This window comes from Filicampus tigris, chromosome 2, assembly GCF_054856515.1.
Source record: "Filicampus tigris isolate MCC_2025a chromosome 2, RoL_Ftig_1.0, whole genome shotgun sequence".
In the NCBI taxonomy this organism is placed as follows: domain Eukaryota; kingdom Metazoa; phylum Chordata; class Actinopteri; order Syngnathiformes; family Syngnathidae; genus Filicampus; species Filicampus tigris.
In genome coordinates, this window is record NC_141218.1 from 8546722 (window position 1) to 8573613 (window position 26892).

Consider the following 26892-nt stretch of genomic DNA (forward strand, 5'->3'; position numbering starts at 1 on the left):
GGAGAGGTCTTACTTCTCAGAGGCTGAAATTCTGAGGATTTGGACAATTTTACGTTAAACGAAGCCTTGAAACGATTAATTGATGATGAAAAGAGTTGCTGATTAGAATCGATGGGTTGTGGATTAATCGATAAATTGTTGCACCGCTAGTTACGACAGATTAAAAAAAACATCATGAGAGAGGTTCAACCAATCAGCCTATTGGGGGAGGAGCATCAGCTGTCGTTAGTGACAGAGAGTGCGCCCTCTGGCTGCGGAGCCACTAGCATCTGGCTGACCTTCGCAACGAAGGGCGCCGTTTCCCTCCGTCTGCTTCCTGCACACGCAGCACATGCGCCTCTTATGAGTGTCCGGACCGAAGCAGTGAGCCACGGGGATCTGTAGGGGGCAGGGTGGACACTGCAGCGTCATCATGCGATGTCATCAACAAGGACAATGACAACAATGCGCTACTCACCCGTACTGCAGAGGGCGCCATGCTGGAGCACAGCGAGCGAAGCGTCTTCAGACATTTCTCGTGACACATCAAGTTACACACTGAGGAGAACACCAAAGAGAACATACAATTTGTATCACCATAGCCACAAAAGACACCTTTAACACAGAACACATATATATATATCACCATGACAACAGAGGGTATATTTAAAACAAAACATATTGCCATGGCAACACAGGTGGACACTTAACTCATTCACAAATGTATTGGTCTTTTTACAGTCCAGCCATTTAATCCCAGGAATTTATTATTATTATTTTTTTTTCCAAACGTTACGGTAAAAGAGGGTCTGAAAATGTCTGGCAGTGAATGAGTTAAAATGCAACTGGCATATTGCCATGGCAACAATAGAGTAAGAACTAAGGATATCGCCTTTGCAACAGAAGACATTTAAAACAACACATCACCATGGCAACACTGGACGTAGCTTTTAAATCACGTCGCCATGGTCACAAAAGACATTGAAAACAACACTCATTTCAGCATGACAACACAGGACACCTTGAAAACAACACATCACAATGGCAACACTTTTAAAAGAACACATATCACCATGGCAATAAATTACATTAATTGTATTTGTCACATGTAATGCACATATAATTATTAACATGGCAACAGTGGACACTTTAAATCAACTCACCAAGGCAACACATACTGTATTTAAAGCACAACAGGCATAATGCTATCACCATGGCAACAGATAAGCTCACACAAGTGTCTTAATGCAAGTGACAGCTTCAACAACATTTTGGTATCATGTGACTAAAGACACATTTTCATTGGCTGCACACATACACGTACACACACAAATTCACACGCCAAGACTTCTGTTTCCATGACGACCAGAGGAAGTCCTTGAGAACTGCTTCTCACATCGAGAAACACATGCCCATTTCCACCTTCTCCTCCTCCTATGATGACACACCCACACGCACGTACACACACACACACATGAATGGCGGACAACGCGTGTTACTGGGCAGAACGCGTGTGTGTACAATATGTGTCTTTGTGAGGACCACTTTCAACGTTAACAATTGTTGTGAAGACTGCAAAAGGCCCACTGAGGGCATTTAAAGAGACAGTGAGGAATTGAAAAACAAGCTGAGGACATGTGATCAAAGTAGAGGCATTGAAAGACATCGATAGACTTCGTAAGAAGGTTTGTGTTTATGAGCCGACGGGCCTCTGTCGGAAGGGGCCGAGAGCACACTCTCCACGGCGCAAGCGCTCGCCGTTTTCCCTGTTTTGGCACTACACACGACTACCGTTGATGTCGAAGGCGTATCATAGTTTTAATCACGACTTGGAAATCTCTCCAAAGAGCAAGCACACGTTACAATACTCGAACAACATTTGCAGAATTTCTAGTTGACAAAACCCCCCTCAAAATCTTTGAGGTCATCTTTCAAATCCAGAAGTGCATCTTTAGGACATATTTTCTAAACTTCTGCCAAATGGGATGTAAATTGGTCAATTGGCACAAACAGGTGTGCCGCAGGATATTTATTATCCAATATCAATTGACAAAAAAAAACAACATTTTCTAATATAAAACTGTTTATGTTAAATTATGTATGCCAAACACATATAGTAACAGGCAAAACAATCAATTGCTCTTCGACTAGATGACAGACGGTACATAACTAACCTGTATATCCACTTTTTGCTAATCATTTTGCTAAGTGGCGTGCCGTGAATTTTTTTTCAATGTTAAACGTGCCTTAGCTCAGTGAAGGTTGACAAACTGTCGCAAATTTTCAAAAGGTTGGGTGTAATGCTGTCCCTTGAATTTTTAACTATTTCCTTTGGCAACAAGATGTGTGTTATTCACAAGAAATTAAAATGTTTTTTTCTGCTAAACAGACAAGGTTAGCAGGCCGAAATCAGCTTTTTACCGGCCAGGCATGGAGCTTCGTGTCACGGACGCATGGCGTCCAGGGAGCTCCGCGTAGCAGAACGAACGCTAATTCTGTCCAGTCAGAGATGCAGCTCGGCATCACGTTGAAAGTGACTCGTTTGAGTGTGTCAATTTCGCATATGCAGCTGCACGACAAGCCCCGGATGTCGACTTGGCGAAATTTCAAAGTTGTACTTTGAAAAATCCAACACGCCCGAGCACATCCCTAATGAGGAAATAAATGCAGAAAATGGATGGCTGGATGGACGACAGACTTTGAAAAATTCGGAGCACCGGAGCTCCAGCAAGGAGGCCAACCCTTCAGCAGAGCCTCCTTTTGGGAGGGGCGGTCCCGGGCATACCCCCTAGGTGGACTTGGGAAAAAAAGTAAGGACCGACGAACAAATAGACGAAAAGCCTCTCGAAACATGTTCATATCTTGGGGTCTTATCAAAGAAAGCAAATATGCAGAAACTGCATGTAAGAAGCTCATTTCCTCATCACTTGTAAACCATACATGGTGAGGCGAATCCTTGTGATATTTGCAGAGGTTGGAGTGGGCATAAGTACAGAGGTGCACATACATTTTGGTGCTGATTTATCGTCATTTTTAGAAATGATCAGCAATGTATGTATAATGATTTTGAATGGACAAATTATGTCTGGTTCCTCCCTTGATGTTGGAAAGTGTGAAGGAGGCGTGGCTATATTGCTGCCCCGAAAGGGGTGTTTTGAGAGTAGTTAGTTATGTTCTCATTTTCCCCCGAAACAAAATGATAAAATTGAAAATGCAAAGTAATATCATTTTCCTGATCAAAACAATACAGAAATTGAGTTTTTGAGTGAAAAATGGGCCATCCCTGCCGCATGATCACTTTAGGAGACACGATAAGGATTGTTCCAGACAGCAAAAACAACAAAAGACACAGTAGGGCCATTTATGGACTGAGTTAAGTCCAAACACATAAAACACAAGATGAAGATATGACACAGAGGGGACATTTAAACAAAACGGGAAGCCATAGAGAACATTTGAAAACACAGTGAGGAAATTTAAAGAGACAGTGAAGAACCTGAATCACAGTAAAGACATTTTGAAGACCTCATGAGGACAGTGAAGACAGCGTAATTTTGGATACCGTCGGCATGTTGTGCTGTACCTTCACACAGGAAGCCGAGCAGCCCCCACAGGAAGTCGCTGCAGTGGTGGCAGAAGGTGGGCTTGGTGAGCGTCACCCTCTTGAAACTGTGACCCAGAGCGCAAGAGTCCTGATGGCGTTTCTTGACTCCCAGCGGGCTCTCCGTCACGCTTCGACGGCTGTCCGCAGCTTCCACTCGAGCCGGACTGCAGTCCGCCATGCTTCATGTCAAGTCACGTCACGTCATGTCATGTCATGCCACGCACGACGTTTAAAAAAAAAACAAAAAAAACATTAAATGTCCACGCCCACCGCGTTCGAAGCCCGACAGTCCAAGACGAGCGCGTTTGGGTACACGAGGGATTCTTGTAGATCAACCTGTGACGTCGCAAGCCGGCGCGGGTCCCGCCCAGTTTGCTTCCACAAGTTCCCGCTCACGCGCGCGCGCGGCCGGGTCTCTATCACGCGCGGCGCATGGTCGCGATTCAATACGTCTGTCTTGTGGCCGGGATCACGTGACGTAAGGCGCGTACACGCCGCCGGCGTTCACGATGGACCCTACGGACGTATATATATGACGTATTCATATATAAGTCCGTGGATGGAGCACGACAACAACAAACGCGGAAGTCAACAAGTGGAAAACGAGCGGCCTTCTTTTCTCAGTATTCATTAAAAGAGACTAAAATGCATCACGTCCTTCCTCCTTTTCCATGACGTCACTTCTTACTGTATAGATTTTTTAAGTCTGTCAAGAAGATTTCATTATTTGTCAATTTCCTGTCTCCAAGCGCTGAGCTACACTTGCAAGACATAGCCACTAGGTGTCAGTGGGATTCTGGAAAAGTCCACAACAAACTGGAGTTGCTGAATGCATATGTGTGTCGATACAGCAGGGGTCTCAAACTCATTTTTACGCTGGCCACATCATAGTTATGGTTTCCCTCGGAGGGCTGTTATGACTGTGAACCCATACAAATGTATGATCGCCTTATATTATCATGGATATATATATATATATATATATATATATATATATATATATATATATATATATATATATATATATTACGGGTGACCCCCAATCTACAATAGACTTTTTTTTTTACAGAATGAAATGCAACATCATAGAACATCACATTAAAACATTATAATCATCATTATACTCATTGGCGTTTTCTTCTTCAGAAATCCATTTAAAATTCCCAAATGTCCAAATCCAAATCTTCTGTCGCTTCTTTAGGAGTTTTATTGGGTCACGTATATATGGCCAACGTGGAGCCCACAAAGGACAGTAAATGCTCAATAATTATACAATAAAAATACTTACAACGATCGACGTCAGCCTACCTGTTTTGTCCCTCTCAGGCTCCTCCCTCGCTTCTTTCTCCCCTCCTCTCTCGCTCTATTTCCCACCCTCCCTCCTCGCTCGTCATTCTCGCGGCTGCTGGCCCTCCATCAACATCTCTGTCTCTCTCTCTCTCTCTCTCTCTCTCTCACACTCTCCAATCTGTCTACCTGTTTCTCTCTCTCCTCCTTCTCTCCTTCCTTGCTTCCTTCCTTTCCTCCCTCCTTCCCTCGCTCAATCGCTGACCCCCTCCCCCTTTTGCGACCCCCGACCCCCCTCTCGGTGCGGACATGCTGAGGTCGGTGTGGAGATGAGGTTCCGCAATGTGTCCTTCTTGACGCTCTTGCTGTTCGGACTGTGCGGGCTGGTCTCGCTGTCCTGGTACACCGCCTTCAGCTCCTCCAGAGGTAAGAACCCGCACGGGCGTGCATACGTCACAGACGCACACACGCACGCCTGCACGGCTCGGGGAGAAAAGGGAGCAGGAGATGGTGCTGATGGTGGTGGTGGTGATGATGAAGAAGTGAGGCTGCAGGCGAGGGAGGGAGCGCTCGATTCCCGACAGAGGAGGAGGGGGGAGCGCTCGGTTTGTTCGTGTCAGGTGAGGTGGCGGGCTTGGGAGTGAAAAAGGGGTGCGCTTGGTTGCACGATGGACACATGACGCTCCATGCTGGGCCGACGGTGAAGGGAGGTGCTTGTTTGGGAGTGCGGCACGTGCCGTCAGGGTGGCGATGAAAAATGAAGCAAGAGGCCCGAAAAGATGAAAATCCTTGATACCCATTTTGACTGTACTTGTACCCTCTTTGTCCTCACAATAGTAAGACAATGCAGCGCACCGGTGGAGCGATTGTGTCTTAGGGCCAAATATTTGGAATGTGTCACGCACTTGAAGCCTTCTGGAGTTACTCATATAGCAGCTAAATACCAACCAGTTGTTTTGCCTCACAACTAACATGTCCTTGTCCTTCTGCCAAAGTTGTCCTCCAAGTCAAAACAAACAGCACACTACTTTCCGTATAGTGTACTATAATGAATGATTTTGTCTTAAATAGTCACTATAGTGCTATTTTGCTTACAGTCCAGTTCAACCTTTTTGTACTGGACCGCACTTTGTAGCACTACCAGGCCAAACTAGTCGGCATGTGTCACACAGTAGTAGCCCCAAAATGTCCACAGGTAGTTTTGCCCCAAAGTAACATGTCCTACTAGTATGCCAAAATTGTCCAATTAGTGATGCCAAAGAGAATACTAGTACAAAGAAATCAAATAAAAGCTCAAATGGCTCTCTGTAACGCACGCCAGTAGACTGACTAAGACGCACTAGAACAACTGCCACTCACTAGTAATGTACACACCTGACTGGAGGAGTAGAAATGACCTTGGAGGTCTTTAAAGAAGCGCTTGGTTTCCTCCACAGCACGTGCCGACCTGCTGCGGCATCTTGTGCGATTGTCTATGTTCCAGAGGAGTACTTGCTTTTGCTTCAGTGGAGAAATGAAAAAGTTGGGTGGGGGGTGGTCAAGGGGTGCACTTGTTTTGCTCCAGTGCACAAAATGCGTCATGTTGATGAGAGAAGAACAACAAGTGCCTACTCAAGAAAAAAACGCTTGATTTGTGGTGCTGCACATGCCAGTTAGTGCTTTGATAGAGATGCATCCAATAGTGTGGTCTCTAGGGAGCACTTGGTTAATCGTGCAGCACATGCCGGGGGAAGGGGGGCTCACACAGAAGCTGTGACATGAAATGGAATGGAGTGTTGGCCATGTTGTGGGCGGCAACACTGGAGGGGGGTGGGGGGTGTTGTGTTTGTCTGCTTGTGTGTTTGTGTGTGTGTATGTTAATGTGTTAGTGGATTTCTATGTCTGTGTGTAAATATCTGTGCTTGTGTTTGTATTTGTCAGTATTTGTGTGCATGCATGAGAGAAAAAGCTAGCATCTCAATGTTGTGTATGTGTGTATTTCAGTGTATTTGTATGTCAGTGTGTGGGCGTGCGTGTCCATGTGTGTGTGAGAGAGAGTGGGTGGGTGGGTGTGTGTGCATGTGTATGTTAATGTGTTAGTATATTTCTGTTTCTCTGTGTAAATATTTGTGTGTTTCCATGTGTGCGTATGAGAGAAATAGTTAGCATTTTTGTGTGTTTGAGTGTATTTGTATGTCAGCGTGCATGGGGGTGCGTGTGTGTGTGTGTGTGTGCGTGGGTGTGTGTGTGTGTGTGTGTGTGTGTGTGTGTGTGTGTGACAAAGTGTGTTCGTCTGCGTGCCAGTGAGTGTGTGCTTGCTGCACGCAGATGTTTCCTGCTCGGACAACTCCATCGTGCGCAACATGTCAAGGGACATGTTTTTCCGAGGGGGGGCTTGTTTTGGGATGCGGCACTTACCATCCGGGTGGATACAGATGTGTTTCTTGGAGGGCGTCCACGCGTGACATCACGTGAGCAGGAAAGTGAACACAAAGACATTTGAAGAGCAGGTGATGATTCCTCACCTGAGCGTCACATGACACCACCATGCTAATGGTGTGGCACGTCAAGATGGCTGCCAGCTTCAAAATGGTTAGCAGTGTTGGGGAAGTCAAGTCTGCTAACCTTTACTCCGCCGCTCCAATTTTGGTTGGAAAACATCATGGGGTCAAGACAAGAAGAAAAGGTGCTTCCTTTGGAACACGGGACAAGAAAGGGCAGCGCGATCTTTCAAATGATTTCAACTCCACTCTTCCTTTCGCTTGTCCAAGATTTTGGGTGTTAAAAAATATATAGTAAATAACACACAGATTGTTGTCGTTGCAATAATGATAATGGCTATCAATAATACTTTTTGCTATTCACAGGCTGACCAGGTTCCTATCCCCCGCATATAGCAGGGGGCCACTGTATTCAATTAATAGTGTCAGCCGTATAGTCAACTAGCCCACTATATAAAATTGTGTTTATAGTGAAAGGCATTTCGAATCATTCACTCGACACTAAATCAATTCATACAGATTTCTAGTAATGAAACTAGATCTTATTATATACAGTAAAAATCCTTTTTTAGGGAATAAGTAAGGGATTCTCAACACAGCCAATATACTGTATGTGTCTATGGTTCATGAAAGTCTTACATTTCAAATGTCAGTGTGTGTGCACGCGTGTCTGTGTGTGATGTTGACAATGCTGTGCTGTGTTATACCTTCGGTGGCTGCCTTCCAAAAAGAAAGTAAGCTTGACTTGTTAACAACACACAGTGTGTTTGACTGGGGGGGCTGGAGGCGGGGGTTGAAGTGAGGTGTGTGCACACGTGTGTGTGTGGTCATGTTTGTGTGTCTGTGCATGCGGCAAGTTAAGACAAGCCCGCTTGCTGACTTAGGTTTCGGGGGGGGTGTTTTTTTTTACTTGTACTTGGCTGCAAACAACCTTAAACAATCCTGGACAAAGCACATCAACATTTTTCCTTTGTCGGGTCCAGATGCAAATGCCACAAACCTGACTTAACACCCTCTTAGTCCATCGTTCCCAGGAATCAGTTCTGATGAGTCAGCAAACGCTACAGTGGAATCTTGACTTATGAGTTTGTACACTCGCCCGCTAGTTTTTTGCTTTGTGTTGCAAGCACAAATTGTGAGTGAGATTCGCCGCCGCTCTAGGTAAGTGAAAACAAAACAGAGCAAGTAAGACAGCGTAATGTCCTGGCATGCAGGCAAGGAGAGCCGTAGTCACTTCTTTTCAGTCGTTAATTGTGCAGCACCACAAATCAAGTCAGACATCCAATTGCAAAATGACAACACTTGCAAGGAGCATGGAGCCAATGCAATTGAGTCTGGCTTGAGTAGACCACACCTATTAAAGGCACACAGCAACACATGAATGCTACACTACATTTGTGTGTATGCATTCTCTTTTATTTTTAAAAAAAATATTTTTTGTTATCTCAACTCACTTAAAAACAAGCAACAGTTTAGCAATTAGTCAACAATTTGCCAGAAAAAAGCCTTGAAGCTGTTAAGGCAAGTGCTCTTAGCTTAATGTTAACCTACAATGCAAAACGCTATTGACTTGCTAACGCTTAGCATCGTTAGCGCCAATTTTAGAAGCCTTTACGCTCAGGATATTGCATCACAAACGGTGGAGCAACATGTGTAAACAGATAATATAACAAAACTAAAAGGCATATTGTTAGCCTAACAGCGTAATCCCCTCAGTCATTTCCGAACACTTTTGGACAAACAAGAAAAATGAAAAAAATATCCATACCAACATAAAAAAGAAAAAAAGCACAATTTTAAGCAACCCCATTGCCATTTTTATTGATATTCAGTGCTGTCAAGCGATTAATTTTTAAAAACGATTTAATCACAAAATCTTCCATAATTGATTGCGATTAATCGTATTTTTCAAGTACAATTTTTTACAAAACTTGGAACCGATATTTACTTGAGTAAAATCATGGAATTAATGTGGAAAAAAATAAAAGTATGTTTCGATTCAAAGACTGTTCAAATAGCTTTCTTTGATCCTTGAATACGATTCTTTTCCTGTGAAATACAACAGTTGAGCGATCCACCAAAGACGTACAACTAATATGGTATTTCAATTTGGCTTTGCACACTGTGAAAATTATTTTGGATTTCTCCAATGAGCCATCAAGCAACTTTTTAAAGTAAAACTACGTCAAAGTCCGTCTTTGCGACAGTGACTCTCCTCTAAGTTTGGTTGCACAGTGAGCAGAGGTCAGCTGCAACAGGAAGTAAATAAAACGAGTTAACTGAGTTCATTTTTCTAGTGCGTTATAAAATTCAAATTAATCTCCATAGTTAATGCGTTAACTTTGACAGTCCTAATATATAATAATAATATTTATATATATATATATATATATATATATATATATATATATATATATATATATAGCAGTGTGACTCATGAGTGAGTCCACTTGAGTTGATTGACATCGAACATGTGAGCTGAAAGTGCAGTCAAGTCAAAGTCCTCCTTAAGGGTGTGCGTGTGCGTGTGTTGAGGTATTTTTTTTAAAGGCTCATCACATGATCTAAATATAATCAGTGTTGTGATGTCGTATCCAGGGGCAGTAGGAGATCTGACACGCCAGCTTATAGGCGCACCTAAAAACAATCTCGACATTGTTCATGTACACAACAAAAATGTGTGTGTGCGTGTGCCTGTGCGTGTGCGTGTGCGCGTGCGCGTACGCGTGCGTGTGCGTGTGCGCACGAGCGTCATGGAAAGAGTTATGAATCCATTGATAGTTTCATATGGATGTTTTGCTGCATTAAATGACTCACTTTGTTGTGCTGTTGTGCGCGCGTGTGTGTTTGCATGTGTGTGAGTGTAGTATTAAATGGAAAGTTGTAATTGTCCTCTGGAGGCTCGTCAGTTTCTATGACGACTTGTTGCTTCCTGCGATCCATTCTTGTTTTTGAGCCTCATAAATGCTGCATGATGACAAACACGCACATGCACACACAGGCACGCTCGCTCACAAATTAACCAACGCCCTGCCGTGTGTGCGCGCGAGTAAGAAGTGATAAATATTTGACGAGCGCTCAGCTTTCATCGTGAAGGTTTCTCCTCCTCTTTTGTTTGAGCAACAAATGAACTTTTTAAGCAGAAAAAAAAGACACCTGAACGCATCATGACTCACTGGTTGTGCATGTTTGTGTGTGCGTGCGTTCGATAATGACAACACGAATGTAGTAACATTTGGTGGGCTTGAAGAGACCAACTCAAGACGAAAAATCGGCTCCTTTTCCTCCCACTGTCAAACCATCTGTGTGTGTGCGTGTGTGTGTGTGTGGCAGATGGCAACACACGCACGCTTGTGTTTGTGTGTCGGTGAGGAGCCAAACGAGACGGGTTGAGCGGTTCATTTTACTTGAGAATGTGACACCCACTTGAGTGTGTGCACGCACAAATCGATGACCATGTCAAAGCACAAACACACGCACGCACACACACACAAATGGAATGACTGGCCATTATATAGTCCACTATATAAACATCCATATATATTCATTAAGGGGAATTCGATAAATGCATTTAAAGCATGGGTGCCCAAATGTTTTCTTCCAAGAGCTGCACACATAAAAATCAAAGGATGAGAGGTCCCGCTTGACATTCTCCGACAATCAAGCAATTGTATACTAATCTAATTTTAACATTTTTTATTTGGAGTCATTTTTAACCACTGCTAAAAGCGATAAGGCAAATAGTTTGGGCTTTTTCATGATTTAGAGGTGGGCCATAGCCTTGTATCCCACTAGAATCGAGCCGCCCCTGCCCCTGCCTTGAGCAGATCTCCACATTCCGACGCAAAGCAAGACTTCTTTATAGGACTAGCTGTTAAAATCCTGAATTAATTTTTTTCTTCTGTAATAAGATGAACGTTTTTAAACTGATGTTTTCCCTGAGGGTCTTAATGACTCCCTAATGTGATCAGTAATAAGCTTTTATGTACTGGTCGCTCCTTGTCGCCGATTCAAAGTTGAGCTGGATGTCTGTGTCCTCCGAAAATGCTCAGAAGAGCCTGCGCATATTCATCCGTCTAGAAGATATTCATTCGCTTTTCCTTAATTTTTAAAATATTGGACGAGCGAGCACATGCTGCTGCACGCTAGTTAGCAGTTACCAGTAGCTAATGGCGGGGCTAACAACAGACCCCCAAGTTGTTGTGCAGCAAGAGTTCCTGGCAGTCCAACTTTGGCCCTGGTCAACATCAGGGCCTCCAAACGGCTCCCTGGGTAATGTAGTTACCCTTGGTAAATGCGTTTTTTCATCGAAGCAAAAGGCTGACTCAATTTACCAGGGTAAACCCTAACCCTTACTCCCGAATCACTACAGGGGGATTTTCATTGGACATTTGAAGGAACTATCCAGGTCCACTTTATCAAAATACTTACATCAGGAATTAGTCGATGATTCCCATAACAACCAATAGGTGTGTTATTGATTTTTTTTTCATCGAGTGAAAGTGTCGCTGAATACTCGCCACTTATCGGAGTCGCATGCGAGTGCAGCCAAGTTGAATTCGGTCCACTTCGAGTCCAGTTTAGTCCGGTCTCGTCCTCTATGAGAGAAGGTGTTGTGGAATGGTCGCTGGCAGGTTGTGACAGGCGTGGCGCTTGTGCCGGCCTTCAGGCGTCTGCGTGGACTTGAGACGCTTGGAACAGTGACGCTCTGTTCCGCTTCTCGGCTCGCTTCCTGTTTAAGAGCCTCGGCATACACGGCAGGCGCACAAGGGAGGCAGTGTGCAGGTCGCCGGCTGTGTGACGGGCTGTGTGGCTGTGGAGAAAAGGACTGGTCGCCGGCCAATGTCAGGGACTATATTGACAAATGACAGTCTGGTTGCCAATCCATTTCAGGGCACATTTGGGCAAAGAATGGACGGGTTGTCTGTCAATATCAGGGGCCAGGCCCATATAGACAAAAAGGGGACTTGTCACCAGTCAATATCAGAACACAACTAGAGAAAGACTGGATTGGTTGCTAGTGTATTGTCAAATATATGTAGACAAACAACAGACGGGTCGCTGTTCAAAGCGTCTTTTGGCTTTTTTGTCATTCTTGAATTGCCAGCCGAAGAAAGGCGAGCATCTCCAGTGAGGTGCGCTCACCATGGCAACCACCTCCCCATTGACCAAACAGGCGGAAGGTTACTTTGGGGTCAAGTGCTGTCGAGCTTCAGCCGAGTTCAAGCACTTGAACGTTGATGCCCTGCGTCACGCTAGGCCGCCATCTTGGATGAGGTCACCCCCACGACATGTTGGCGATCTGCCCGCCGCCCCCTGTTGGTCACTCGGAGACACAACACATGTTGACGTGACTGCGCGATCCCTCAAACACATGAGCAGAGGCATGCAGGAAAGCATGATCTTATAGACAGGAAGTGCCGCCACGCCGCTATGCCAACAGGAAATGGATGCTTGGTGCATAAAGGAAATGAGCTGTCACACCCAGCTACAGAAAAATTCTTAACTACTTCCATATAATAATTCCGAAATACTTGAGAAACACCATCACACTAATAAAACTCCAGTTGGTTGGCTGTAAATATTGAATACCTTCCCAACATGGCTGCCGTCCACACATTGGCACTCTATTTGAATCTTTGGCATGTCAATCATCCCTTTGGAAACAATGACCTCATTGTGTGTGTGTGTGTGTGCGTGTGTGGGGGTGTGTGTGCGTGTGTGCGCGTGTGTTTGTGTGTGTGCGCACGCAGGAAGCTCTTGTTTCAGTTTATACGTGTATGTGTGAGCCTCAAGTCAATAACAGTCAAGTTTGTATATATGTGAGACTATGGGATGATCTCATTGTGTGTGTGTGTGTGTGTGTGAGCTATGACTGAGCTATGTTCTGGTGTGTAGTCTGGTGTATGTTCTATGGCGGCAATGGGCATCATAAATGCTGGAAGGGGGCCAGTGCTACCGGGGCGGCTACATAGGACCACGCACTTCCTTACCAAATGCATGACAAAAATGCAATTTTACATATGGACATATGTGCATAAAAGCAAAATACCTACTTAAAATACATACTTAATAGATACAATTTTTGATAATACATTTTTCAATGCATGTATACATCCTATCCTAACCCAAAAAAACAAGCAAACTTAAAATAACCACATACCAACATTAAGTGCAAGAACTCATTTTGTACATTGTGGGTTTTTTTTTTTAACAAAAATCAACTCACTCAAAATTTTCATACTATTGAGGTACTATGTTTGTTCTGCATATCATTCCAAATTTGCAAAAAAATATTAGGCCTACTCACGTTGGAGTATAGGCCAGTATAAGACCCAGTGCAAGTGCAACTAAGACATCTGCCATCTAGTGGTGATTGGTGATAATACATCTTAGAACTATAGACCAGAATGAGCCAATCAAACTGTTTGTTTAGCGGTAACATTTGACTGATCTCTTCAAATGTTCAGAAAAGTCGCCCCTGCAAAACGGACTTTTTGAAAATCACCGGTCGGACTGGTAATTTTTTATTCTTTGAAAAGTAGGCGCAAATGTCACATAGGTTGCGGGAGCGTGCCTTTAACATCACAACTGACCACCAGCAAATGAAGCATTATTTTGGGACAACCTCTTCCCGACCAAGGATGTCAAACGGTGATCAGCAATGATCTTCTGTCCTCTAAAATTGTCCTGGAAGATGATCACGCCGTCTGAGGTGTGTTAAGAGTGGATTTGTCCGGATGATCAGGTCGGAAACGGGTTAGTCGACAATCTTAAATATTTAACGTGTTCAATATCATCGCTGTCCTCTGAAAAACACATATCTCCATTTTTTTTCAAAAAATGGAAATAATTGTTTTCCACATAACAGCGACGATATTTACCAACAAAAAATCTTTGTGTGTGTGCGTGTGCGTGTGCGTGTGTGTATGTTTCCCACCTCTGGCCCCTTTGGAAACACTCGGGAAATATTGGCTCAACTTATCCAGAAATGCAAGTTCTTTGGGCTTAGAAAGTATCGGCGGTAAAGGAATGTCTCATTGAAGCCAACAGGAATTCACTCAAAGGCAAACAAAATCCTTTTTTTACTTGAAATGTGCATCCACCTGTGTTGATTGACTTGAGTTTGATTTGCCCGTTGAGTGTTACCTGTGCTGCTTATTTTGAAATGTTTGCATTTGCATACCTTCCTTTATTGAGTTGGATTTGTATTATGTTTGACGAATGGACTATGCGAATCAAAACATGTTGAGGTCCGGACTTTTGCCGTGAGAAAAGCTTGCAACCGGACCCATCCGAGTTTTGACTGCAGACCTTGCACTAGGGCACGTGCCGTGTTTTTTTGATGCAATGCTCTTTCATGGTCCCGCATGACAACATGTTTGACTTTTCTGTAATCAGTATAAAGCTTTCAGAGGTTTTTTTCTTGTCATTTGATGACATGAAAGCTGCTTATGGGACTGTCACGTTAGGACCACTCAGTCACTTACTTACATACAGTACATACCGTACATAATATTGTGTAATCTACTATTAACTGCAATCATGCCCATATATGGACTGTCATGTCAACTCCCTGTATTTATTTAATCCACATGGGAAAACAGATGTTAGTACAGGTCACATTCTTGTTTATTTCGCACTGACGACTGTAAAACTCCTGGTCCATGGTCCAGTCTGTGTCTTGGGCCTTTGGTTTGGGCTATAGGTTGTGTTCCATGGGCTGGCCTATTTACTATAGTTTGGTCTATGTTACTGTCCATGCTTAACTGGTTGATGGTCTGGGATATGTCCTGCTCTGTGTTCTGCGCTATTTTTTCATCCATATTTAGGTCTACGGTCTTGGCAATGTTAAGGTCTGAATGTTTTTGGATTTGTCTATATTCTAATTCATAGTCTGGTCCATGTTTTGGTCAATGTTCTGGTCCAAGGTCTGGCCTTTGGTCCATGGTGTGGACTATGTTCAGGTCTATATGCCTGTGGCTTTGGCTATATTCTGACCCATAGTCTTGTAAATGTTATGGAGTACAGCCTTGTTTAGATCTATGTTCTAACATAGTTCTGGTCGATAGCCTGGTTCTACATCCTGCCCTGTGGTCTTGCCTATGTTGGGCCTTATTTGTTTATGGACTTATGTATAGTCTGATCCTCCGTCTGGTCTGTGAACTGGTTCATATTCATATTATATTTTGGTCCATGGTCTGGTTGATATTCTGGTCCATTGTTTGGCCAGTGTTTTGGTTCCCGGTCTGGTCTTTTTCCTATTTGCTAGCAGGGTCCTGGGCCATAACCTGACCTACATTCTGGTCTATGTTCTTGGTTATGTTGGGTCTATGTGTACACGACCCTCTAGTTTCTTTCTGGTCTAGTCCAGGGGTGGCCAAGTCCGGTCCTCAAGAGCCAAAATCCAGCCTGTTTTAGGTTTATCCCTACGGCAACACATCTGTTTCAAATAATCAGCTCATCAGCAAGATTTGCAAAAGCCTGATAATGAGCCTGATGATTTGAATCAGGTGTGTTGCCGTAGGGATAAACCTAAAACAGCCTGGATAGTGGCTCTTCAGGACCGGACTTGGCCACCCCTGGTCTAGTCTGTGTTGTGATCCATGGTCAGATCTATGTTTTGGTCCATAGTCTGGTCAATGTCCTGATCTTTGTTATATGGTCTGCCGTATGTGCTGGTCCATGGTCTGGGCTATGGTCTGACTATGTGTTCATCCATAGTCTGGTCTACATGACTATGATCTTCGCTGTTGGAGATTGTGTCATTGGCCTTGTCTACTGTATATTCTTGTTCACACAATGGGGAAAAATGTCTTTTGAATTTAGTTATTTAAAACATGCATGTGATGAAAATGTCATATTTTGCTTTATTTCAAGGACAAGACGGGGGAATGACATGTCAGTTTAACACATTTTAATCATGTGCGACCAATGAGGACTTTTTATTTCAGTGATGTCTGACCTATATTCTAGTGTAGTCCATAATCAGCATAATCAGGTCAATGTTTTGTCCCTGGTTTGGTTGATGTTCTGGGCCACAGTCTGGTCTCTGTCTGGTTCACAGTTTGGGCTTTGTCCTATAGTCTGACATAGTTGTCTTCCATATTCTGGTCTACATTCTGGTCCATAGTCTTGTCTATGTTTGGATATACTATACGTGTCTATGGCTCTAGTCCATACTCAGGTCTAGGTTCTGATCCATGGTTTGGGCTATACTCTGTTCCATTATATGGATTATGTTTTTATCCATGTTGTCTCTCAGGTTGACTCTGTGATATGTCCGGAACCAGGACATGGACCTTGCACCCATTATGGACTTGACCCAGGTGTGTTGTTGATGAGATGTGGCTTGTTTAGGAGATGTGGTGGACATCTACCAACGGGAGTTCCTGGCCTTAAGGGAGCGCCTGCACTCGGCCGAGCAGGAAAACCTGCGCCGGTCCAAAGAGCTCAACCTGGTCCTGGACGAGATCAAGCGGGCCATCGCCGAGAAGCAAGCGCTCAGGGACATCAACAGAACCTGGAGCAGCCTCTCTGGTATGGAAATCTGCAAGTCACACAATCCCACTTCAGCATGTCCATTGTCTATGGTGATTATACACACCGGGGTCAAGGGTCAGCCGAGGCCCACCCCCAGTTGACTTTGGCCGCAAAGGCAGGTTCGCTGACCGAACACAGGGAATCTATAAACAGACAGTTAACTGGTCGCTGGTTCATGTCATTTCCAGAGGAGACCAGGATGAAGTTGTGGAACGTGAGCGTCAGCAAGAATTTCCTTCAACTTCCCTCCGTCCTCCATCATCTTCCTCACCTCATCAACAGAGAAGACAGCCTGCAGCCTGCCGTCCACGTGGGACAAGGACGCACTGGAGGTCCGTCAAACCGTCTGTCGCACCGCGTTTGTGTGTTCGTGTGCGTGTGGGCACGCTCGTGAGGAAGTCCCCCTGTCCGTCCATCTGCCTGTCGGTGTGCTCATAATGTTGCTTTAAGGCAGGCACGTCCAAACTTTCTCCACTGAACACGTGCAAAATGTCTTCAAACTAACCCAAGAAACTGCTTGCCGACATAGCCCGTGTGTTTTGATGCTGCTGCATTATTGTACAGTATGTATGGAGTCACCTCGGTGTGTCTATGTGCGTGTGCGCGCAGTTTCCATCGTGATGGGCGTTCCTAGCGTGAAGCGGGAGGTCCACTCGTACTTGACGGACACGCTCAACTCTCTGATGTCACAACTCAGCGCTGCAGAGAAGGACGACTGCGTCATCGTTGTCCTCATCGCCGAGGTCAGCCACCGCGGTGGCGTGTGTGTCTGCGCGGGTGTGTGCGTGTCTGCATGTGCGAGCGCCTGAGCGTACGTTGTAAAGGTCAATGATTTGGCTAATGAACCAACGCACACACTGAGCGTCAACGTCTGCATTTAGTGGATGTGCTAACGCTAAGTAGAAGAGAAAGGAAGGAAGGCAACAAGGAAGGCTATGAAAGAGGTAAGGGAAGCAAGGAAGTAGAAAAGGAAACAAACAAAAGGAAGGAAGAAGCAAGGAAGTAGAGAAGTGGGCAAGGAAGGAAGGAAGAAAAGTGGGTATGAAGTAATGTTACCTAAGAAGTTATTGTAGTCATGTGACGTGTCTCTGGGATTTACGTTTGTCACAAGATGATACCACGTGATGTGGTCACATGACAGTTTTTGACATTTTTCTTCCTTGAGCGAATAAATTTGTCAAGCACACTCAAACATACACCGACACACACATGCACGCTCTCAGTCTTCAAAAACAAGTTAGTGACATCATCATTTCCACCTCCTGCTCAGCCAATCAGGACGCGCGCAGTGACTTGGGCGGTATCCAGGATTTGAGGTCACGCAGAGGTCACACAGCTGAGTCACCACTGGTTGTTTTGGTGTCCTGGACAGCCCAGCGGGGTGGAGCAAGGGGCTTCACGCCGCCGCTGCCGGAGTTAATCAGCGACACATGCGCTCGCTCATTATGAAATCTTTTTATAACTTTTTATTGACCGGTGTGCATGCGTGCGTGTGCGTGTGTGTGCGTGCGTGCACACGTCTTCCAATGCGCTGTGGGCTTTGGGTTTGACTCTTCTTAAATGTGTGCATTTGTGTGCGCAGGCGGACCATCAGTACGCCGTGAGCGTGGCAGACAACCTGAAGCTCCTGTGAGTGGTCTGCATGATGGGATGTTGTTACCGTGGCAACATGCTCCTTCACTTGCTGTCTGCTCTTTCATCTCCGCTAGTGCGCTTCTGCATGTCTGTGAGCGTTCGTGCGAATCTGTGTGTGTATCTCTGTCTTAATGTGTGCATGTGTGTATCTTTGTGTATATTTTTGGGTCAGCATGTGTGTGTATGTGTGTGTGGCTATATAGTGAATATGTGTGAGCGTGTATCTGTGTGTGCGCGCTTTCCTGCTTTGTCTTTCTGCGTGTCCATGTGGCCACTTCCTCCTCTCTGTCCATCCAGCTCGTCGTCTTGCTCGTCCTCCAAAAATTCCCTCCTGTTTCCTTTGATGATCAGAGACAATTTACGCTGACGGTGTCTTGTGTGCGTGTGACAGTTTCCCGACAGAGATCCAGTCGGGCCTGTTGGAGGTGGTCTCGCCGTCGGTCCACTTCTATCCGGATTTCTCGCACCTGCGCGAATCTTTTGGAGACCCCAAGGAGAGAGTCAGGTGGGCTAAGAAAAGCAAAGGAAGGAAGGAAAGAGGCTATCAAGTAATGTTGCTCTAAAAGATGCGGTCATCACATGACATGATCACATGACCCTCTTGGGCATCTTTCTGTTTGCTATTGAAAAACACAGAAGATGTTTTTAGGGTCATTAGTTATTATTATTCATATAATTATTATGCATTACTATCCTTTGGGCTTCTTTCTGTTTGCTATTGAAAAACACAGACGATGTTTTTAGGGCCATTAGTTGTTATTATTTATATTAATTATTATTTATTACTATCCTTTGGGCTTCTTTCTGTTTACTATTGAAAAACACAGAAGATGTTTTAGTCATTAGTTATTATTATTATTTATATTAATTATTATTTATTACTATCCTTTGATGTCATATGGCTGGTTGTCAAGGCGATCGTAGTGCAGCTTGACGATTGGCTCACGTGTTCAATGTTGTTTGTGGATCAGGTGGCGCACCAAGCAAAATCTGGACTACTGCTTCCTTATGATGTACGCGCGCTCCAAAGGGACTTACTATGTGCAGGTACACGCACACACACACACACACACGCGCGCGCGCGCGCACGCACTCTCACTTGCATGTGTGTTTGTGTATCAGCTGGAAGACGACATCGTGGCGCGGCCCACCTACTTGAGCACCATGAAGAACTTTGCCCTACAGCAGCCTTCCGAGGAATGGATGATCCTGGAATTCTCGCAGCTCGGCTTCATCGGTTAGTGTTGAAGAAGAAATTGGCAGCGGTATTCAACAATCCAACAAACCCGTCAAAGTTGAACGAAGCTCAACTGCTATGCAACCACGCAACAATCAAACTAACCACTACACAACAATTAGTGAAGAACGCAGGAACCAAACAACAAATCCATCCAAAGTGCGCAACCAATTGAACTACTACACAACAACGACAGTACAACAGCTGAACCACTACCATACATCAATTTCACAACAAAAAAACAACTTCTACATAGCAACTAAATTAAATGCTCAATTAGCATTTGTAGTAGGAATAGACCGATTATCGGCCAAGCCGATTATCGGCACCGATATTTGGCTTTTTGACGAATATCGGAATCGGCTTTTTTTAAAACGCTGCTGGCCGATAATAAATCAATTTAAAACTGCGGAAATCAAAACAAAGATATGTGGAAGTTGAACATTTCTGTCACTTTGAAATGTTCATTTACTGCAGAAAACTACATGGAGCTATTTAGTTATACAGTTTAAGTTTTCCTTGATCTTTTTAAGACATGCTGACAATCCTGGGTGCTCCCTGAACTTTTTGTTATAATTTTTATAATAGAGATGCATACTGTCGAAAATTTCTTGTAATAATGATTTTTTTAAAAATCGCCATTATGCAAACCTGAAACATTGTTCGATAAACATGCTCAAAGACGTTACAACAAAGTTAAGAGGAAATTTTTCTTTAGATTTTGATGCCAATATTTTCCTTTTCACTAAAAATGAATATCGGCTCCAAATATCGGTTTTCGGCCTCCTTGACTACTAATAATCGGTATCGGCCCTGAAAAAAGCATATCGGCCTATCTCTAATTTGTAGCTTAGCATATAATACATTAACATATTACAATCACACGCAGACATATACCTATATACACATGTGTATTTATGTACATTAATGCATATAAACAGATGCAGATTATGCATGTGTAACAACGCTAGTGAGCCACTTACTTTGTACATTTGCATGCGCGCAGGTAAGATGTTCAAGTCTTCTGACTTGTCTCTGATCGTGGAGTTCATGCTGATGTTCTACAAAGACAAACCCATTGACTGGCTCCTGGATCACATCATGTGGGTGAAAGTCTGCAACCCGGAAAAGGACGCGGTCAGTCCCTGATTTTTCAAACCCTCCTCACCATGACATCACACATTTTCCCACATGGCAGAAGGTGGACGTTTCCACAAATAAACAAACCCTTCCATGTCACCTGAACAAGAAAGCAGGCAAAATGGCTCGAACCAGGACGTGAGCCTTCTTCTCTAGCACTGTAGTTCAACTGTGTGTAGCGTCAGTCGAAAAGACGATGCTATGTGAGTTACATTGTTTGGAAGGGACACAGCCTTAATTTACACTTCAACATGTTGGAAATTCGGATGAAGTGAGTGTGATAATTTAGAGACATCGCTTGTGAATCGACTTTTCTGTTTTTCTCTTTTGAGGCTAAAATGATTGCTAATGTGTTGTTGTGTTGTGGCAAGCTAACCATTACACTATGTTTTGCTAAATGACTCAAAGACAAACCAGACAAACATTCTACTACAAACGGCTCTTCTGGTAAATAAAAGCTTCCACATCATTTGAGCAAGACTGCATGAGCCATTTTGCAATTCTACCACCGCCTATTCTTCAAAAATATTATGAAAGTGACTCTCCCTCTTCTTCCTGTACCACATCAATCAACACAACTATGAAAACAAGGCTTGTCGTCTTGTTTTTCTCAGAAACACTGCGACCGCCAAAAAGCCAACCTGAGGATTCGCTTCAAGCCCTCGCTCTTCCAGCACGTGGGAACGCACTCCTCACTGGCTGGGAAGATACAGAAACTCAAGGTGATGAGCGTCGAAAACAACAGAGACGTGAGCATCAATACCAGCGTGAGTGTTTTGCCTTCAGGACAAGGACTTTGGGAAGCAGAGCCTCCACAAGGGCCACGCCAACCCGCTGGCCGAGGTCACCACCAGCCTCAAGACGTACCAGCACTTCACCCTGGAGAAGGCCTACCTCGGCGAGGACTTCTTCTGGGCCTTCACCCCAGTGGCGGGTGACTTCATCCGGATACGCTTCTTCACGCCCGTGCGCATCGAGAGGTTGGTGCACGGCCGCTTTCAGGGGGCTGGGGGTAATGGCGGCTTTCTTCAAGCTGTTATTCGTCACTTCCGGTTGACAATAAAGCTTTGAAAATAGGCGGAAAGTCATCTGTACACACTGCTGACCAATTTCTTATGCAGCGGGGCATTACAGTCCTCCATTTGTAACAAAACAATCTTGCTCAAAAGTATCTAAACCCCACTATGTTTCATTGCTTATTTTCTGTAGAGAAAGGAAGAGGTGGACTTTTATGACAATTCCCACACAGTTGAGCATTTATTATAATTAATAGATTTTTTTCTTAAGCTATTTTCAACACTTTCAATTGGTGCTATTGGAAATCCAGGTCCAGAAAGTAAAAACCCTGCCACAGTTTGGTTTGAGCCACAGGTGTTTCTACTCAACCGGCAGATAAACAAGCTCACCTGATTAGAAGCACCTGTGGCTCTAGCCAAACTAAGGCAGGGCTTTTACTTTCCGGACTTGAATTTCCCATCTGTTTTGGTTAATAATGCATCAAAAAACAGACCGCGAAGCGACAAACTATTATAATCGATTTGTGAAAAAACATTACTTTGACTTTATTTGGAAGTATGAGGTTTGTTTGTGCCCAACAGTGATGATATTTTCTCTGTGCTATGTGGGAACAAGCAGTTTTGGACATTTTTGCTGTGTCATAAGTTGATGTTGCTAAGACGTTGTAACCATTTCAGGTATTTCTTCCGAAGCGGGAACATCGAGCATCCAGGAGACAAACTGGTCAACACGTCTGTGGAGGTTCTCCCATTTGATGTGAGACTTTCAACTCATTTTGTGACATTTACAAGAAGAAATTAGGAATCCAGCGTGTGACATGACACACTTGGACTGTTTTCTAGAACATTCAGGCGGACAAAGAAGCTCTGATGGACGGGAAGGACAAAAGTCAGAAATACCATCGCACAGAGGATGGATTCATCCGAATTGGTCAGTCAATATCTCCTCCTCCTCCTCTTCTTGTTCTTCTTTGTTTGATGCCTTTGAAAGCATTCGCTCATTTCCTACTCCCGAATCACCTCAAAGAGATTTTAAGTATACATTTTCTGGAACTATCCAGGTCCACCTTATAAAAAGTAGCCTTAAAAGTGAAATCGAACTGAACTGTTCTTTTCCAATCAGAACTTTGATGGCTCATGAGGATGCGGTTATCTTTGACCAACATATGACATCATGAACATGATCCCAATGTTTGAATGCTTCATGGATTGAAAAAAGATCCTTGTGGGACTCCTCCACTCACAAGCAGCATCACACCAGACTCACTATTGACCCTCAAACCACCAAAAAGCATCAAAACCCACCAAAAACCATCAACAGCCTAGTGGTCTCTTATTGAATCAGATGATTGCGTGCGTGCATGCGCATCAAAAGCAATAAAACATACGCATCCCAGCAGCCATCAAAATAATCCCATTAGTGCTCACATGCTTCCTGAGCGGGAAGACGACCACACACAGGGAAGCACGTGGATTATGATGAATGCTGACCCTAACCTCAACTGCCCCACCACCGCCGCCGACATCAGCTCTCCCCAGAATGGCTGTGCACTAATCACACATGAGCAGCAGCTTTGCTTTAATGGACTAGCATGGAATCCAACATGAAAGGTCTTCTAATGGCACCTGCATATATTATATACGGTACATACATTAAGACAGTGGTGGGTGGTGTTAGATTATAATGGCCAATCAGATTTCAGTCTTTCTTGAAGCGTGTGACAATGTTTGACTAAAATCAATCCCCGTGGCATGGTGTTTTCAAATAATGGCGGTCCACTTTGCATGTGCTGGATTAATTCCCCGCTCTCCTTCCACTTTGATAGTGTGCGGGATTGTGCATTAAGAATTCAAGAGACGGGCAAGGCCTATTCCACATTGTAAGCTTTCATTCACAACCGCAGGCAGCAACAGCAACGACCCCGCCGGTGCGCTCGGCAATTCTCGGCCATTATCCATGTAAACATCTTGTAGCCGCTAGAGTCAGGCCTTCAAAACAAAAGCATGCCAGCACCACCAGACAGTCGCACTACAGTGTGGGCTGAAGCATTTTTGAAAAATCCATTTTTCTTCCTCTGACTTGTTCCCGCTCACGCGTTCAGAAATAGAAGACAATTGAAATCAATTAATTCAGTCGCTGCTAGCAGCAAAAATACACGATGTTGGCGCCTAATAAACATCATGCTCAGAATGTCATGGTGGAGTAGATAAATCAAGTAGCGGTGCTGGCCCACGTAACTTCAACTATATCAGCAATGGGACTGTTTCTTTAACCAATTGCTTTTCAGATCAAAGCCCCGAGTGCCGTCCTCTTAGATTGGTTGGTTGGAGAAAAATTCGATTGTCCTTTTATCATATGAGAAGCGTTGGCCACTTGTCATGCTTGCTCATCCTTCCTACTTTTTTTTTTTTTTTTCTTTTGCTCCCCGAATGAGGTTTTTCTCTCCCAAATAGGTTTTGTCCTTCATTTTTGTCAACCGTGGTCCTGTGAAGCCGTCTGAGACTCTTTTGTGATTAAGGGCCACGTACTGTAAACAACCTTGACTTGCAAAGCCATCTGCACGCATGAATGCATTTCATAATCAACATCTGTTCTGGGTCGGATGTACTTATAGAAAAGTTTGATGTTTCTGTAATGTTAGGAGGTGAATGGTGATTGTGCTCCAGATGATGTACTGTTTTATTACCTTTTTGTACACTATTGGTTTGTATAATTTGCCTTGACATGATAGTGGGCCGATTAAGAGGTGGATTATCTCACATAAATCCTCACTCAGGGCCCAGGGACCAAATGTAACACAGCCCGCCACTGCCCCTGCAGTAATCAATACATATAATAAGAAATCCCCCAAAAGGCTTTTAGTCTGCTCATATTCCAACATAGCTTATGAACCCATTGATCCTTTGCTCACTGTCTCCTCTTCGCTCAGGAATGTTCCAGAAAGGCATCGCAGAGGGGGAAGTGGATCCCACCTTCGGACCCTTGGAGGCCATCCGCCTCAGCGTCATCAGTGACTCTCCCGTTTGGATCATCCTCAGTGAGGTCGGGCCGCTCGTGCGTTGCTCTTAGAACGCAAAGGACAGGAATCAAATGGGTTCATTCCTGGAAGTCAACATGTTCCCACCTGAAATCGAACATATTTCTGGATTACAATTGCTCAAATTGAATGCATTAATTCCAGCAATTTTCCAGGAAGTGAACGTGTCCATTCCTGGAAATCTCTCCATACCTGAAATTGAACTTGTTGGTACCACAAATTTGACATGTTAATTTGGGGATTTAAATTCCTGGAATTGAAAGTTTGAAAGTCAAAAATGTTCAGCAAAATCCACCAGTTTCGATCTAGTAACATTGAACTGCACTTAACAAAAATCCTAAATTTGCGGAACTTAATTCCATTATGTGGAATTTAATGTATTAAATTCAGAAATTCAATGTGTTCGTATTGTGAAAACAAAAAACACTTTTAAGGCCTAAATTAAGGGAATTTAAAGTCTGTTCCATGCATTTAAAATCTACATATCTGGAATTTACATTTTAATTCCTGGAATTTAAAGAATACATTTCAAGAATTTAATTAGTTAATTCTAGCATTTACATGTGTTGATTTGTAGAATTTACCATGTTGATTTTTGTACTGGTATGATGATGATGAGCGTAATATGTGATTGATTGTCCTGTGTGTTGTCGGTCATCTTCATCAGATTTTCATCAAGAAAGTGGAGTGAGGAGTGATTGAGAGAGGGACTCAGGGTCTTGGCGATCTCCGGGTCTTCAGGTCTCCGGTTCTTGGGATCCTCCTTCCTGCTCAGTCAAGCCTCCCCACCTCCACGGTGCCACAGCACTGCCCTCTGGTCGCATCTGGCCACTGCAGGTAGAAAAAGCTCAGTCAGACAGATGACTCTGGGTCACGTGACAGGAAGCTGAGGTCATGTTGAACGTTCTGACGCTTGAGTGGAGGTTGGGGAAGGACCGATGTCCAATGACGATGATGATGATGATGACGACGACGACGAAGGTTCCACATTCGAGGTCTTCTTCTCGGGCCTAAGCCACCTGGACGCCACGTGTAGCCGATAGCCGCAATCCCTTGCTGAGACCGACCTTGAAAGAGGTGACATCCTGCGAAGATGTTCCTCAGCTTCCTTGTCCAAATGTTGGAGGAGATGACTTCCAGTGGGCCTTCACAAGGATGTGCGCTGGACAAACACACAATGATGCACAATTCCCACTGGAAGAGCAACGGACCACATGACAACAGATCACGACGACCTTCTCTGCTCCAGTCACGTGACAGGGAGAAATGTTCACATGACACCAACCACACACACACTTGGAAAGACGCCATGGTGTCGCGTGCTCAGAATGAACACTTTGCTCTACTTTGTTGTACACTACTTTGTACTCAAAGTGTTACTTCAGAAGAATTACTCCACTTTAGAGAGGTACTTTTCTGTACTTGACACTTTTATACTTTTGTCATGCCTAGTTTCTTGTCATATCAGTAGCTGATGAAAAGCATAAATTATTAAAAGAATCAATAATATGTTTGAATTTCTCAAGTTTCATTCTTTGTCTTGTCTAAATATAGTTTGATTTAGAAGCAACTCAACCGTTTTTTAATTTAATCATTTTAAATACATAAACCGTAGCATAATTGGAATTTGAGGTGGGAATTAGGGCTTCCACTAACTATTTTGAATGTTTACGAAAAGGTACTTAAAGGTACTTTAGCTTTACTCAAATACTACTTTCAGGTAGCCTACTTTACACAAGATTAGATTTTATATTTGAATGACTTTCTACAATCCTTTTCTCCAATCAGTGTATTAATTTTCATTAATTGCCAGGACAGGACAGGATAGGATACAGGGAGGGATTACTTTCAAGTTGATGGTGGAAGTTCCAATTCCCTCAACGTATAACTTATAAAACATTTCCACTTGTGTTTTTACTTAGTTACTTATAAC

At 43.9% G+C, this 26892-nt stretch overlaps 2 protein-coding genes across 3 annotated transcripts in view; one reads left to right on the forward strand and one right to left on the reverse strand.

Annotated features, from left to right (window-relative positions):
- Positions 1-6293, reverse strand: part of dgkq (diacylglycerol kinase theta) — a 21960-nt gene extending 15667 nt beyond the window's left edge. Inside the window, exons 1-4 of one of the 2 annotated variants that reach the window (XM_086016945.1) lie at positions 6245-6293; positions 3563-3762; positions 458-537; positions 279-378 (exon numbers count right to left, since the gene is read on the reverse strand). In XM_086016945.1, the coding sequence (XP_085873071.1) occupies positions 279-378; positions 458-537; positions 3563-3761 (379 nt within the window). In that variant the 5' untranslated portion in view covers position 3762; positions 6245-6293. Of the gene's footprint in view, positions 1-278; positions 379-457; positions 538-3562; positions 3763-4891; positions 5139-6244 lie in introns of those variants that run through there. The other variant, XM_086016954.1, reaches the window with a different exon arrangement.
- On the forward strand, positions 4971-26468 carry mgat4b (alpha-1,3-mannosyl-glycoprotein 4-beta-N-acetylglucosaminyltransferase B). Its single transcript, XM_086016964.1, has 15 exons — positions 4971-5296; positions 16711-16890; positions 17082-17225; positions 17503-17636; positions 18476-18522; positions 18920-19033; positions 19500-19575; positions 19651-19765; positions 20772-20902; positions 21520-21627; positions 21692-21885; positions 22600-22678; positions 22765-22852; positions 24852-24964; positions 25627-26468. Exons 1-15 carry the CDS (start codon positions 5200-5202, stop codon positions 25648-25650), a joined length of 1644 nt encoding a protein of 547 aa, XP_085873090.1. The 5' UTR covers positions 4971-5199; the 3' UTR covers positions 25651-26468.
- Positions 26469-26892: the final 424 nt, after the last annotated feature.